This window comes from Ursus maritimus, unplaced genomic scaffold (assembly GCF_017311325.1).
Source record: "Ursus maritimus isolate PB19 unplaced genomic scaffold, ASM1731132v1 scaffold_5, whole genome shotgun sequence".
Taxonomy (NCBI): Eukaryota; Metazoa; Chordata; class Mammalia; order Carnivora; family Ursidae; genus Ursus; species Ursus maritimus.
Window position 1 is genome coordinate 51,558,115 of NW_024426663.1, and position 13,785 is coordinate 51,571,899.

At 42.8% G+C, this 13,785-nt stretch overlaps 1 protein-coding gene across 2 annotated transcripts in view; it reads right to left on the reverse strand.

Annotated features, from left to right (window-relative positions):
• Positions 1 to 13,667, reverse strand: part of ARHGAP26 (Rho GTPase activating protein 26) — a 413,878-nt gene extending 400,211 nt beyond the window's left edge. The window contains exon 1 of one of the 2 annotated variants that reach the window (XM_040622289.1): positions 13,166 to 13,667. In XM_040622289.1, coding sequence (XP_040478223.1) covers positions 13,166 to 13,319 — 154 coding nt within the window. In that variant the 5' untranslated portion in view covers positions 13,320 to 13,667. The remainder of the gene's footprint in view (positions 1 to 13,165) is intronic. The other variant, XM_040622290.1, reaches the window with a different exon arrangement.
• Between the last annotated feature and the right edge of the window lie 118 nt (positions 13,668 to 13,785).

Below are 13,785 nucleotides of genomic sequence, written 5' to 3' on the forward strand. Positions count from 1 at the left end.
AGGGAAAGATTTTGTTGTGGCTTTTACACCCAGAATCAACACTATGTACAGATTGGGCAGTAAGAAAATGGAGAAAACTCTAAGCATTGTTTAATTGCAGAGGCTACTTAGTAAGTAATAAACTCGTGAGTTTCCTTCCTACACTAAAATCATGATTTATAAAATTCACTTCACTCAGAACTTTCCAGAAACACTCCTGTGGGATATTTATCAAAATAAAAACTGTACATACCCTTTAGCCCAGCAGCTCCATTTCTAGGATTCGTCCTACAGACCTGCTCACTGAAGTGCCCATGACAGGTACCAAAATGTTCTGGTAATAGTAAACAGCTGGAAATCATCTAAATACCTATTATTAGGAGATTGGTTAAATGAACTATGTCATATCCATTCAATGGAGTACAATGTAATGCTAAAAATGAGTAGCTCTATATGTACCAATGTACAATAAGATCTAAAATACATTAAAACTGTGCAATATGCAAATCTATGCAAAATAGTGCATATGGCAGGCTACCGAAAAATATATAAATATGTATTTGCTGGCATATGCATAAATTTTGTCTGAAAAATTCACAAGAAATGGTAAAATGTTGCCTCCAGTACAAGAACTTGGGATCAGGAGGCAGGAGGAATTGTAGGGACACTCGTATTCCTTTTTGCCCCCTCTTGAACTATGCACCATATAAAGTTATTACCTACTTAGTTAAACCTTTCTAAAAGAAATATAGGTAAGAATTAAAGTAAAAACACCTTTCTAATTTTAGTTTATTTGCTCAACTTATAATCATTTTCTACACCTGACCCAAAGTGCAATAACGACATACTCAGTCAAGACTCTGTTAAGGTTTTAGTTCTATGTGCTTGACAGTCTTCATGGCACAGAAACTACCTCAAGCTAACTCAGCCTACCTGGAAATCTATCTAAACTCTCACAGGAGGAGCCAGTTCATAGATTCAGAGTGTTCAAATTAGCCTAGAGTAAACGTAAGAGCACAGCTGATAGCAAGATCATATGAGCTTTGAAATTTACCTGTAATGTCTTTACAAACCATGTAAAATGGGGTTTACTTTGGCTTTTCTTTTGTGGCAGCAGCAGGAGTCAAAGTGCAGCTACTGGCTTGGCCCAGAGAAGCCAGCTAGTTAACAATGATTGGTCCAGATTTCCCAAGCCCCTAAAACCTTTGTCCATCTGGCAAAGAAAACGCACACACACAGAGACCACTCTAACCTCAGGAATCTCCTTTTTCTAAATATAGTAGGCAACTGCCCAGCCTCCAAGCTCACCCTCTGAAGCATTCTGTGCCTTCCAACCAAGGTGAAATGAGCCAGATGTAAACACGCCGTGACAGCTTCTGGCCCACACTGCCAAGCTGCTTTCCTCAATATTTCCTCTATTTCTCCACGCTGGGTGTCTACAGAAATGTGTAAATCCCAGTGACTCAAATTTGTAAACATTCTTCTGGCCACTAATGCTGTTTTTCTCACCCTAGCAAATGTGATTTCCTCCTTGGTCCCTGATATTTGAGCTCGGACTAGCCTATTAAATACAGACAAAGCCCCATCCCCTCTCCCATTTTATCCCTAAGAACCTAGAGCTCAGAAAACATACTGGACAGGTCCAAAGCTAATTAGGACACAGCCAATTAATTGTAATCTCTCTCTCTCTTCCAATTCCACCCCCCACACACACACACATACACACACGATTTTTTTTTTTCACCATGCCCTGGTTCTTTTAGAATCTATGTCAGTGCCTAACAGAAAGGCCTATTTTGTTTTTGGTTTTTTTTTTTTTTTAAGATTTTATTCATTTATTTGACAGAGAGAGAGCACAAGCAGGGGGAGCAGCAGGCAGAGGGAGAGGGAGAAGCAGGCTCCCCGATGAGCAGAGAGCCCGACACGGGACTCGATCCCAGCACCTGGGGATCATGACCCAAGCCAAGGGCAGACACTTAACCAACAGAGCCACCCAGGCATCCCATGGACCTTTTCTGTTAAGGATGCTTCCAATTTAAGGAAAAGGTGAAGTTTCAGAAAGATAATCTAACACACTCGAAAGAGCACAAGACAAATATAAACTGACCTCGTGGACGGACACAAAGGACCTGAACAACAGATATCAAAGAGACTGTAAAACTTGAAGGTTGGCAACAATTCCATATGGAGGAAAACTTCCAGGAATATTCAAGAATCCTAGGAATCTTTTCTCCCACGGAAATACTGGAAGCTACACACAAAGGTAGGTGTGCAAATGATCCCCGCAGCACTTTCTCTATTAGTGAAAAACTGAGACAATCCAAATATCTTTCAAGAGGAGAGTAGGTAAATAAGCTATGGTATATCCACACAGCAGAACTCTCTGCAGTCATTAAAAAGAACGTACTATGGGGCATTTTGCTGGCTCAGTTGGTAGAGCATCTGACTCCTGATCTCAGGGTCGTGAGTTCAAGCCCCAAGCTGGGTGTGGAGCCTACTGAAAGAAAGAAAGAAAGAAAGAAAGAAAGAAAGAAAGAAAGAAAGAAAGAAAGAAAGAAAGAGGGAAGGAGGGAGGGAGGAAGGGGGAAAGAGAGAGGAAGGAAGGACAAAAGAAAAAAAAGAATGTACTATGTACAGGTACTGACGCAGAAGAGCTCTAAGTCATAGTATTAACCAGAAAAGCAAAACAGAGAATAATTCATATAATATAATCCCATTTATGAAGAAAAAAACAAATATGCACAAAAAAAAGACAAGGGGAAAAAAAAGTTGGCAGTTGGTTAAGTCAGGAAAGTGGGTTCTTTGTATACGTCCATACTCTGATGCTCTTAAAAGAATGTATTCATGAATAAACTGTGTACTTTTTCTCATCTTTACACTATAAACTTAGGTCATTCATTCATTTATATTGTTAATTTCCCCCCGCCAAACATCATCATCCCCAAATCGTCTTCATTTCAGAAAACAGCACCATCATTCACATAACTGCTCTAGCCAAAACATTTGAATCATTCTTGACTTTACTCTTTTCTCTCATAGCCTAAATCCTATTAAACGGGAAATCCTGTGGACTCTACTTTAAAACACCACCATCTCCAGTGCTGCCACCTAGCCCAAGCTGCCACTACCTCTTACCTCCCCTGTTACAACAGCTCCTAACTGGTCTCCTTGCCTCCATTCTTGCCCCACTGTATCTATTCTCCACAGCAGCCCAAGGATCTCTCAAAAACACAAGCAGGATCACATCACAACCTCCCATGGCTTTCCACCACACTTAGAATGAAACACCAAGTCCTTTCTGGGACTCAGACCATAGCCTGGCTCCTGGACTCACTCCCCGTTCATTTGCCATCACTGTTCTCCAACCATACTGGCTTCCCTGCTGGTCTTCGACACCCCATGCACTCTCCCACCTTATGACTTCTGCACCTGTTACTGCCACCCTAAAAACTGTTACTCTAGGGCTTGGAAGACATGCTACGAGCAGAGCAGGGCTCCATATTTGTTAAATGAAAGTCTTCCTTTCACAGCAAAAAATGTATCATTTGAAACACACTGGGTTATAATTTTAAAAATCAAAACTAAGGTCAGTCAGAAATTTAAATCTAGCAAAGCCACTTTGTTATTAGCTTCATACTGGAATCCTTCCCTTGGCTAGCTTTTTAAAATGCAATGGCCTTGACAGGATAACAAAATCACTTTCATGAGTTCCTTTCCCCAACAGCTCAGTTGTGATTACTGTTCCTCCCTGGCCCATTCTCATTTCATCAATTCATGGGGCTTGTGATCATTAGCTTAGTACGTGATCATTAACACCAGTATGACCAGAATTAGGAAGTCCAGCCTGGGGCCTCTGCCCAGAGGGATGCTGCCGGCCTTAGAAAAGCAAAAACCTGAAATTCAGCCTGCTAAGCCCTGACATCCTAAAAGTGAGCAGTCAAATGCATCTGAGGTTAAACAAATAGAAGCAAAAAATCCCCAAATGAGGACACATGGAGAAAATATACTGAATGCTGTTCGCTTATCATCAAAAGTTTTATGGGACAAAGTAAAGGGAAAAATCTAAGACATAAAACACTGCCCCCCCCCCAAAAATCTAAATAGACATTTCAGCAAAGAAAATGTACCAGTGGTCAATAAGCACATAAAAATATGCTCACCATCATTAGTCAAAAGGGAAATGAAACTTTAAACCAGAATTAAGCACTTCACACCCACTAGGATGGCTGCGTTAAAAAGGCAGACAATAACAAGTACTGGTGATAATGTAAAGAAATTGGAACCCTCGTAAAACCTGATGGGAATTTAAAAGGATGTCCCTGCTGTGGAAAACAGTTTGGCAGGCTTTTAAAAAACTAAACCTAAGTTTACCATACAACCTAGCAATTCTACTCCTACATAAGAAATGAAATAAGAAATGAAAACCTATGTCCATACAAAGACATGTACGCAAATCTTCATTACAGCATCATTCATAAGAGCCAAAAATGAGAACCCAAATGTCCATCAAATGGTGAATGAATAAAGTACAATTTACAAAACGGAATACTCTTCAACAATAAAAAGGAACCACTGACACATGCTACCACATGGATTAATCTAAAAACACTCCACTAACTGAAAGAAGCCAGATGCACAAGACCACATATAGTATGATTCCATTCAACCTAGATTTTCATAGAAGAAATACCTACAGAGACAGGAAAAAGGAGATAAGTGGTTGTCTGAGGCTTGAGTTAAGAATAAAAAGGCCTTTTTGGGGTGACAGAAATGTTGTAAAACTGGAATGGGGTGACGGTTACATAATTCTGTAAACAACAAATGAATGGAATGTACACTTAAAACTGGTGAATCTTCTAATTCAATAAAACTTTTAAAACAAAAACAACTGCCCCAAAACAGACTGACCTACAACAAATGGCTATTTTAAAAGGAATAGTCATAGGGGTGCCTGGGTAGCACAGTCAGTTAAGCATCTGACTCTTGGTTTCAGCTCAGGTCATGATCTCAGCGTCATGAGATTGAGTGCCTATCAGGCTCTGCTCTCAACGTGGAGTCAGCTTGAGATTCCCTCTCCCTCTCCCTGCCCCTCCTGCTTGTGCTCGCTCACTCTCTCTCTAAAATAAATAAATATTTAAAGAAAGGAATAACCATAAACATCATGTTCATGAGAGGTACTCATGATAAACTGGTAGGTCAATCCCAACTTCTAGTGATTATTTTGTCATAGAAGAAAATGAAGAGCAGGAAAAAAAGCTTTTTATATTTTAAAGGAGAAAGAACCGTCTTTCTTAATGATAGCTGTTGGTAATCAAAGCCCAACAAATAAGATATTCAACCACAAAAAGGAACGAAATTCTGGCACATGCTACAACATGGAGAAACCTTGAAGACATTAGGCTAAGTGAAATAAACCAGACACGAAAGGACAAATACTGTATCACTCCACTAATATGAAGTACTCAGAGTAGTCAAATTCATAGAAAAAGAAAGTAAAACAGAGGTTACCGGGTACTGGAGGAAGGGGAGAATAAGGGTTATTGTTTAGTAGGTATAGGGTTTCAGTTTGGGATAATGAGAAAGTTCTGGAAAGTGACCGCACAGCTGGATACATAACACCATGAATGTACTGAACACCAAGAAGTGTACGCCTACAGAAGGTTGAAGTGGTAAATTGTGTGTTATGTATACTTCACCACAAAAACAAAACAAAACCCTCAACAACCCAGGTAAAAAATGGGCAAAAGATCTGAACAGACACCTCACCAAAGATGATACACAGCTGGCAAATAATACATATGGAAAGATGCTCTACATCGTGTTATTCGGGAACCACAAATTTAAAAACCAGCAAGACAACACTACATGCCTGTTACAATGGCTAAATCCAAAACACTGACAACACCAAATTCTGGTGAAGTCTTAGAGCAACAGGAATGCTCATTCTTTGCCCCTGGGAAGGCAAAACGGTACAACATTTTGAAAGACAGTTTAGTGGGTTTTTTTTTTTTAAGACTTTATTTATTTGAGAGCGAGCATGCATGCGCAAGACAAGAGAGTGCGAGAGAGAGCATGCACACGAGTGTGTGCATGAACAGAGGGGAGGAGGAGAGGGAGAAGCAGACTCCCCGCCCAGCAGGGAGCAGGACGCAGGACTCAATTCCATGACCCTGAGATCATGACCCAAGCTGAAGACAGACTCTTAAAACACCACCCAGGAGCCCCAGTTTAGCACTTTCTTACAAAACTGGACATACTCTTACCATATGATCCAGCAGTTGTCCTCCTTGGTATTTACTCAAATGAGCTGAAAACCTATGTTCACACACCTACAGACAAATGTTTCTATCAGCTTTATTCATAACAGCCCAAATTTGGAAGCAACCAAGATGCCCTTCAATAAATAAATGGATACATTCATATGGTACATCCAGACAAAGGAATATTTGTCAGTGATAAAAAGAAATGAGCAATCAAGCCACAAAAAGACATGCAGGAATCTTAAATGCATATTGCTAAATGAAAGAAGCCAATCTGAAAAGGCTAAACACCCTATGCTCCTAAGCACAATATATGACATTTTGGAAAAGGCAAAACTAGGGAAATAGTAAAAAGAGCAGTGTTTGCCAAGAATAGGGGCACAGGAATGAGTAAGTGAACAAGGGGATTTTTAGGGCAGTAGAACTATTCTGTATGCTGCTGCAATGGCCAATACACGTTATTAAACATTTATCAAAACCCAGAGAATATAAAGCACAAAGAGTGAACCCTAATATAAACTATGGACTTTAGTTAATATCACTATATCACTACTGTAACAAATGCACCACACTAGTGTAAGACATCAATAAGAGGGGAAAACAGAGGGGAACTGGGTGGCTCAGCTGGTTAAGCTCGGGTTGTGATCTCAGGGTCCTGGGATGGAGCCCTGCTTCGGGCTCCCTGCTCAGCAGGGAGCCTGCTTCTCCCTCTCCCCTGCCCCTGCTCATGCTCTCTCTCTCAAACAAATAAATAAAAACTTAAAAAAAAAATAGGGAAATAGAGAACAGGTGTGTAGGGCTATATGGGAACTCACTATACTTTCCACCCAATTGTTCTATAAACCTAAGACTGCCCTAAAAATATAGTCTATTAACTATAAGAGGGACCTTAAACCTTTGTCAGGAGATTGAGAACTATGATTAGATGCAGTTTATTCAACCATAGAGAACAGAATGGATTAAAGTGGAAGAACTTTTTTTTTTAAGTCAATGTTATATAAAAACTACAAAATCGTGTTTGGATATAATTTACTGTCATTTACATTTGTATGAGTAATATTCCAAATGTCAATATTAGAAATTACCACCATTTACAAATAATTAGGAAAGGCCCTTTTTTTCCCTTTTATTGGCAAGGTGCTAAAGCAAACAAAGGAACTGGGAAAACCTTTTTGCTACCTAACTCCATACCCATTTGTCTTATTAGGATTTTGTAAGTAATATAATTACTCCTAAACAAGCAGGTTGGCAATGAACATTCTTTGGGAGGCCATTTGAATGAAGGGCTCATCTCACTAATGCAAAAAGCCTATGCCAAATCCTCAAGCACTACAAAAATGTAACATGATTTCAAGCATGCAACTCTTACAAAAAATAATAAATTCAAAAAAGAAAAAATAAAGCATGCAACTCTTGATAATGATCTTTTTTTTTTTTTTACTTGTTTTAATGAGCAATGAGGATAAATCATTTATCTTACCAAATCAAACCAGGGAATAGGTTTCTGGTCTTCCTGTTTGATGCTTTATTACTCAGCTAAAAGAGAATCACTTCCAGTTATAAAATAAATAAATCATGGGATGCAACATACAGCATATTGACTATAGTTAACAATAATGTAGCATATGTTTGAAAGTTGTTGAGAGTGGATCTTAAAAGTTCTCATCATAAGAAAAAAAATTGTAACTGTATAGGGACAGATGTTAATTAGATGTATTATGGTGATCATTCACAACATACACAAATACAGAATCACGTTGTACCCCTGAAACTAATACAAAGTTATATGTCAATGATACCTCAATTTAAAATTTTTTAATTAAAAATTAATGCTATAAAAGTACATTTTAAAAATTACTTTAAAAAAACACTGATAAGCAATCACTCAGTGCTTCTCCAGGGGAACCCTATTGTTATATAAAGCCAAGAAATAGCCAGACACCCTCATCTGTCATTCTAGTCTAAATGGTTCCTTAATCCTATGATAGAAAGAAACACAAAACTCCAAAGCACAATACAAAGTACTAGCTATTCTTTGCCTACCCAGGTCTGAGAGTCTGAAAAACCGCTGGGGCAGTATTTCCACTTAATCTAGCACCTGCTGCTTGCTTCTCCTTTCGGGGTCTAGATTTATGAAGAATTTGCATCTTCAGTATCAGTATGGTCACTGAAGGCAAAGAAGAGGCATGTTCAAGAGAAGACCCCACAGTCTATTGCCAGGTTCAAAACCTGGTTACACAACTTCCTAGCTATGTGACCTTAGATAAGTTACCCAACTCTAAACTACAGAAAAATAAGAGTTTTCATCTCACAGGACAGTGGTAAGGACTAATGAGACAATGTGGACATTTGGCAAAGGAACAGACACTTGGTAAGTGCTCAATAAACAAAAGCACATCATCTCCAAAAAGTCTCATGAATACTACAGGCTCAACTACAGAAATATAAACACATTTACTTCATTTTGTATGTCACCCAGCAGGATAAGACCCCAAAGTAAGGCTTTATGGAGCATCACATACCCTGCCCAAGTTGAATGAGGGTTCACAGAGGGAAGGGGCTAGATTCTTAGTTTTATCTTGGTCTCCTCTGTATACATCACAGTACCATGAACCAGAACTAATCCACTCCCTACTCATGGATTTGAAACACAAAACCACACCTGGGCTTCTCCCAGCCCTGGGACTTGGTTCCATCTTTGGGATCTCACCCCAGTTAAACCCCCTGAAGAAGAGCAACTTATGGATTCAAAGGTCTTCTACCTGAAATTCCAATGAAAAATTCTGTTCCTAAAGTTGGTCACCACCACCTGGAAGGAAAATATTAAAATTGCACCTGTGATGTTCGGAATAGGCAAATCTATAAAGACTGAAAATACATTCATGGTTGACAAGGGTTGGGGACAGGGGTAGGGGGGAGCTGGGAGAAAATGGGGAATGACTGCCAATAGGAATCAGATGCCTTTTGAGGTGATGGAAATGTACTGAGACTGATTGTGGGGATTACTGCACAATTCTATGAATGTACTAAAAACCTCTAAATTGCATTCTGTAAGTGGGTGAACTATATGGTAGGGTGAATTACACCTTAAAAGAGTTGATATTTTTAAATTTTGAAATTTTGCCCCAACCTTCCCACCTTAGACTATCAGAATAAGGGTATTCATTCTATCTTAGAAAGCAGAAGCCAAATTTACAGCAACAAGTCCATAAGTCAACTCTCAAGATGGAAAGAAAGAGTTCCTGAAATCCCATACCACTCCTCAAAACCAAAGGCCTAATTCACTTTCACTTCTATGAAACCACATTTGGTTTGCCACAGAGTCCATGAGACCAGCCATGAAGTCCAAAGCATTCTGCAAGCTTTTTCTGCAAGGCAGGAGAGTGAGAGGCAGCCAGCCCAGCCACTGAGGAGGTATGTTAATCTATTAAGAAGGTTGAAAATTTAAATAACCAAAATGTTATTAGGAACAGGAAGTATGTTGGGAGACTTGCTTTTTTTTCTTTTCTTTTCTTTTTAACTTGTGGAACTTTTTTGGCATAACCACATCATACAAACAGATTACCAGAATTTTTCCCACCAGTGGTTAATACATACACAACTGTATAAGTTATAAAGAAGGCATAAGCCTAACTCCCTGTACCCAAACCAAAAAATATATCTCTGCTCTTACTAACTTTTGCTCTGAGTCCTGACAACTTTGAATGCTGGAAGATGATTATAGCTACCAGCAAATGAGCAGTGCTATGCACCACGGTCCAAGCTAAGTGCTTTCTTTACAAGCACTAATTCATTTAGTCCTCACAACACTAGAAGATCAGGGTGGCTACTACCATTTAACACAGGAGGAGCTCAGGTTCTGTGTCTTGCCCAGAGTCAACCAGTAAGTGATGGGGTTAAGATTCGAACCCAGGAAATGTTAAAACTTAATTCTACAAGTCTGAACTTCATCTCAAGCTTCTACCATCTCTACAGAAAACAGAAAGTCTTGAACATACAAATCCTCCCAACTGAAACACTGATTCATCAGGGCATGGAATGAATCCTGGGGCATATGGGCACCCACAGAAAAGACCTGGACAAATCAGGACAGAAGAAAACTGAAAGTCACCAAGGTAGGTCGCAAATATTTTATTGTTTATCTTCTATGCATCCAGCCCAGAGGCTTGGACTCCAAGGAAAAACTTGAAGGGGGTTATTTGTTTATTAAATTCTCAAGGGGATTCATGAGACAAGTGACCTAAACAACAGTTTTGCCTCAGGGTTAAGGGCACAGGCTTTGGAATCAGACAACTTGGGTTCAAATACACTGAACTGCCTTGTCACCTTGAGCAGGTTACTGACCTCTCGGATCCTCAGTTTCTTCATGCATAGAAGTAGTAATAACAGTAATCTAGCTGAACTTTGGCAATCCCAAGAGGCTAGTTTTATTGCCTCAGATTAACACATGAAGGAAACCTAAACCCAAAGGTCTGAATACTAATTATAAAATAAAACCATAAAATTTTATAGCTGGAAAAGACTGTAAATCATCTAAACCAGGGTTATTTATATAATTATGCATTTATTTTGAGAAATTCGTTTTAAAAACACTAACTTTACATTTTCAGTAGTGAGAAAGATGAACAGAAGAAAAATACTACACAAATATACTAAGATAGTAATACATACTGTAGCAAGCACCTAATGAAAATGGAACGCCTGAAATCTTGGAAAGAGTGATCAACACCACCCTTCCCACTGAAGAAGTCACACATGACCTATTCAAGTAATAGTAGCAAAGAGTATAGTTAATACATATAACTGGATGTACAGAGATTAGAACGTTTAGTTCCTTACTAGTCTTTCCCCCAAGTTACAGTGCTGCTCCATTCCACTGGACAACTTAAATAATTCTTAAACCCTATCACTGCATTATACCCAAGGAATTCTTACCCCTGCCAAAAAAATAGTAGCAGGCAAATAAATTTCCACTCACACAAATGCCCCCTGCTCATCTCGAGACAGACATATAAATGCAGTTTCCAAATTCTAGCAGGCTTGGTCCAGGGGTCCATTCTGGGTAAGCAGGGTGGGAAAGGATTAAGAGCTCTGTATTAGCAGGAACTCCGACTCTGGCTCAGACCATGCAGGGGTTCAAAACTAGGCCCCACTGCTGGAGCTGCGTGGCTCTGGACTAGTGACTCCACCAAGCCTGTGTTCTCATTTGTAAAATGAATAACATGAGATAATTCACTGGCAAGGAGTCAGTCTCCGTAGCCACAGGGGCAACAGAATATTCACTGCTACATGGACAGGGCCCAGGGCAGTACCTAGCACACAGCAGGCACTCCATATGTTTGCTGAATACAGCAGAAGCCCAATTAAACCCAGCCCGAGATTCAATCAAAATTCGTGGGCCCAATCTATAAGGCAGCTCTTAACTTACTCCAAACCAGGGGTGGAGTGTTCCTGAACCAAGGATGGTCACAGAGAAAGGATGAGTTATTCATAGGTTTCAGGTCATCAGAGACCCTATCTCTGAGGAACCTCATCACACCACAATTTTATGTGTATTTCACCCCCGAAAGACTGGCAACTGCTGTCCTGGAGTTCCATTATCTCCCTTTTCATTTTTAGAAGCAACAGGATCACAAAATGACATCTCAGGCACTTGACTTCTGGATGTCTCCTTTCAAGAGGCCTGGGAACAATTTTCACAGGTAGGACTCCACCCAGTCAATGCAACCTGTCTTAGCTGAGAGGTATCACCTACTAAGAAATCCATCACACAGGCAGGAAAAGTAAGGACAAAGACAGTTCCACTATCTTCCTTCATCTCCTTCCTGATTTTCAAAACTAAAAGATGGCCCAAACTATTTTTAAATGGGCAGACTGAAAAGGCACCAAAAACGACCTCACAATCCAAGGAGCTCATCCCTAGAACACTCTTGTTTGGCCAGGAGAAACCCTCTGGCTCTGCAAAAGTCAAGGGAAAACTATATACACAATGCAAATCTCATTTCTCCACCCCCACCCCCACCAAAAGGAAATAAGTAAAAATGGTTTCACAAAAGGCTCCAGAATCTTGAGGGATGAGCTTAAACTTCTGCTTTCTGAGGGAGGCCGGAGGACATTCCCTCAAAACCTTTTGAGTTTTCAAGGATAATGGGAGAGGTAAAAAGGAGAGCGAGGGAGCGGAGACGGAGAGAGTCAGGATATGTTCGTTCTATTTTTAAACCGTCGCCCACAGTTTAGAGTAAAGGAACACTCTGATGCTGTACTCCCACCCCTGTCACCTTCTGCTAAACACAAGAATCAGAACCTGCACACGTACGCGGCCCTGGGTTACTGGCTGCCACTACTGCCCAGATCCGCGAGCTAACCGACCATTGCACCCAGCCCTTCCCTAGCAGCGCCCGTGCCTTTCGGAGAACCCGGCGGCCCCGGGCAGGCTGGCGCAGAGAGAGCGAGGCAATTAGGAGCCGCCTTTTCCTGAGGGGAGGCAGCGCCCCCTTGGCAGGGCACGTTCGGCTTCCCCGGCTGGGCAGCCAGGGGTGAGCCACTGTTCCCCCAAGGGAGCCGGAGTGGTGGACGCGATGGCGTTTCCCAACGGGGTGCGGCGCGCGAGGCACCGGCGGCTCACTCCCGGGACACCTGTGTGCCGCGCACACACAGCCGCCGTGCTCCAGAGCACAGTTCGCGCTCTGTCACCTCCCAGCCAGCCCAGAACGCCAACGGCCGGGCGGCCGGTCCCCTTCCTCGTCGCCTGCGGCTGGGTCGCCCATCCTACGGACCCTCCTCGCCCCACTGTAGGCGTCTACAGCCGTCCCTCAGTGCCCCCGGGGCGGAACGGCAGCCGCCGGGGCGCGGACGCCCAGGGCCAAGAGCCACCCGACGGCCCTGCCGCCTCAGGGCCCCATCCCCGCCGGGCTCGGGACACTCACTCTTGAGCGCGCTGATGAGTGACTTCCCGTCCTTGATGAGCTCCTTGATGAATTTGTTGGTCTTGTCCAGCTCCGCTTCGTGCGACTTGAGCGTCTCTCGGAAGTGCGGGCTGTCGAGGCAGCAGTCGCTGAATTCGAGCGCGGGGAGCCCCATAGTGCCCGCGTCGCCGAGCCGGGGGGCGCGCCTCCCCCAGGGCCCGGGAGGCCCGCAGTCCCAAGCACGCACGCGGCGGGACCCCGGCCGGGACCCCCGACGCCCGCCGGCTCCACAGGTGTGGCGCCGGCTCGCCCTCCGCGCGGTGTCCGCCGGCGCGCAGGACTCCTGACCCGAGGGGGTACCCGGCCGAGGGGCGGCTGCTCCGCCGGCGCGCCACGGAGCGGCTGACGGGCAGGAAGAGTAGCGACGGACCCGCAGCGGTGCCGGGAAGAGAGCGAGCAGGCGAGCGAGAGCGGCCGCCGCCTCCCCGCCTCCTTCGCCTGTTCGCTCTCCAGCAGCCTCGAGCGCCCTCTCACAGCAGCCTCGGCCGCCCCGCCGGCGTCCGGGCCGCTCGAACCTGCTAGCGATGACCTAATCCCAGCCGGACCAATCAGCACGCCCGCCTCAGCCCGACCCCCCCCCC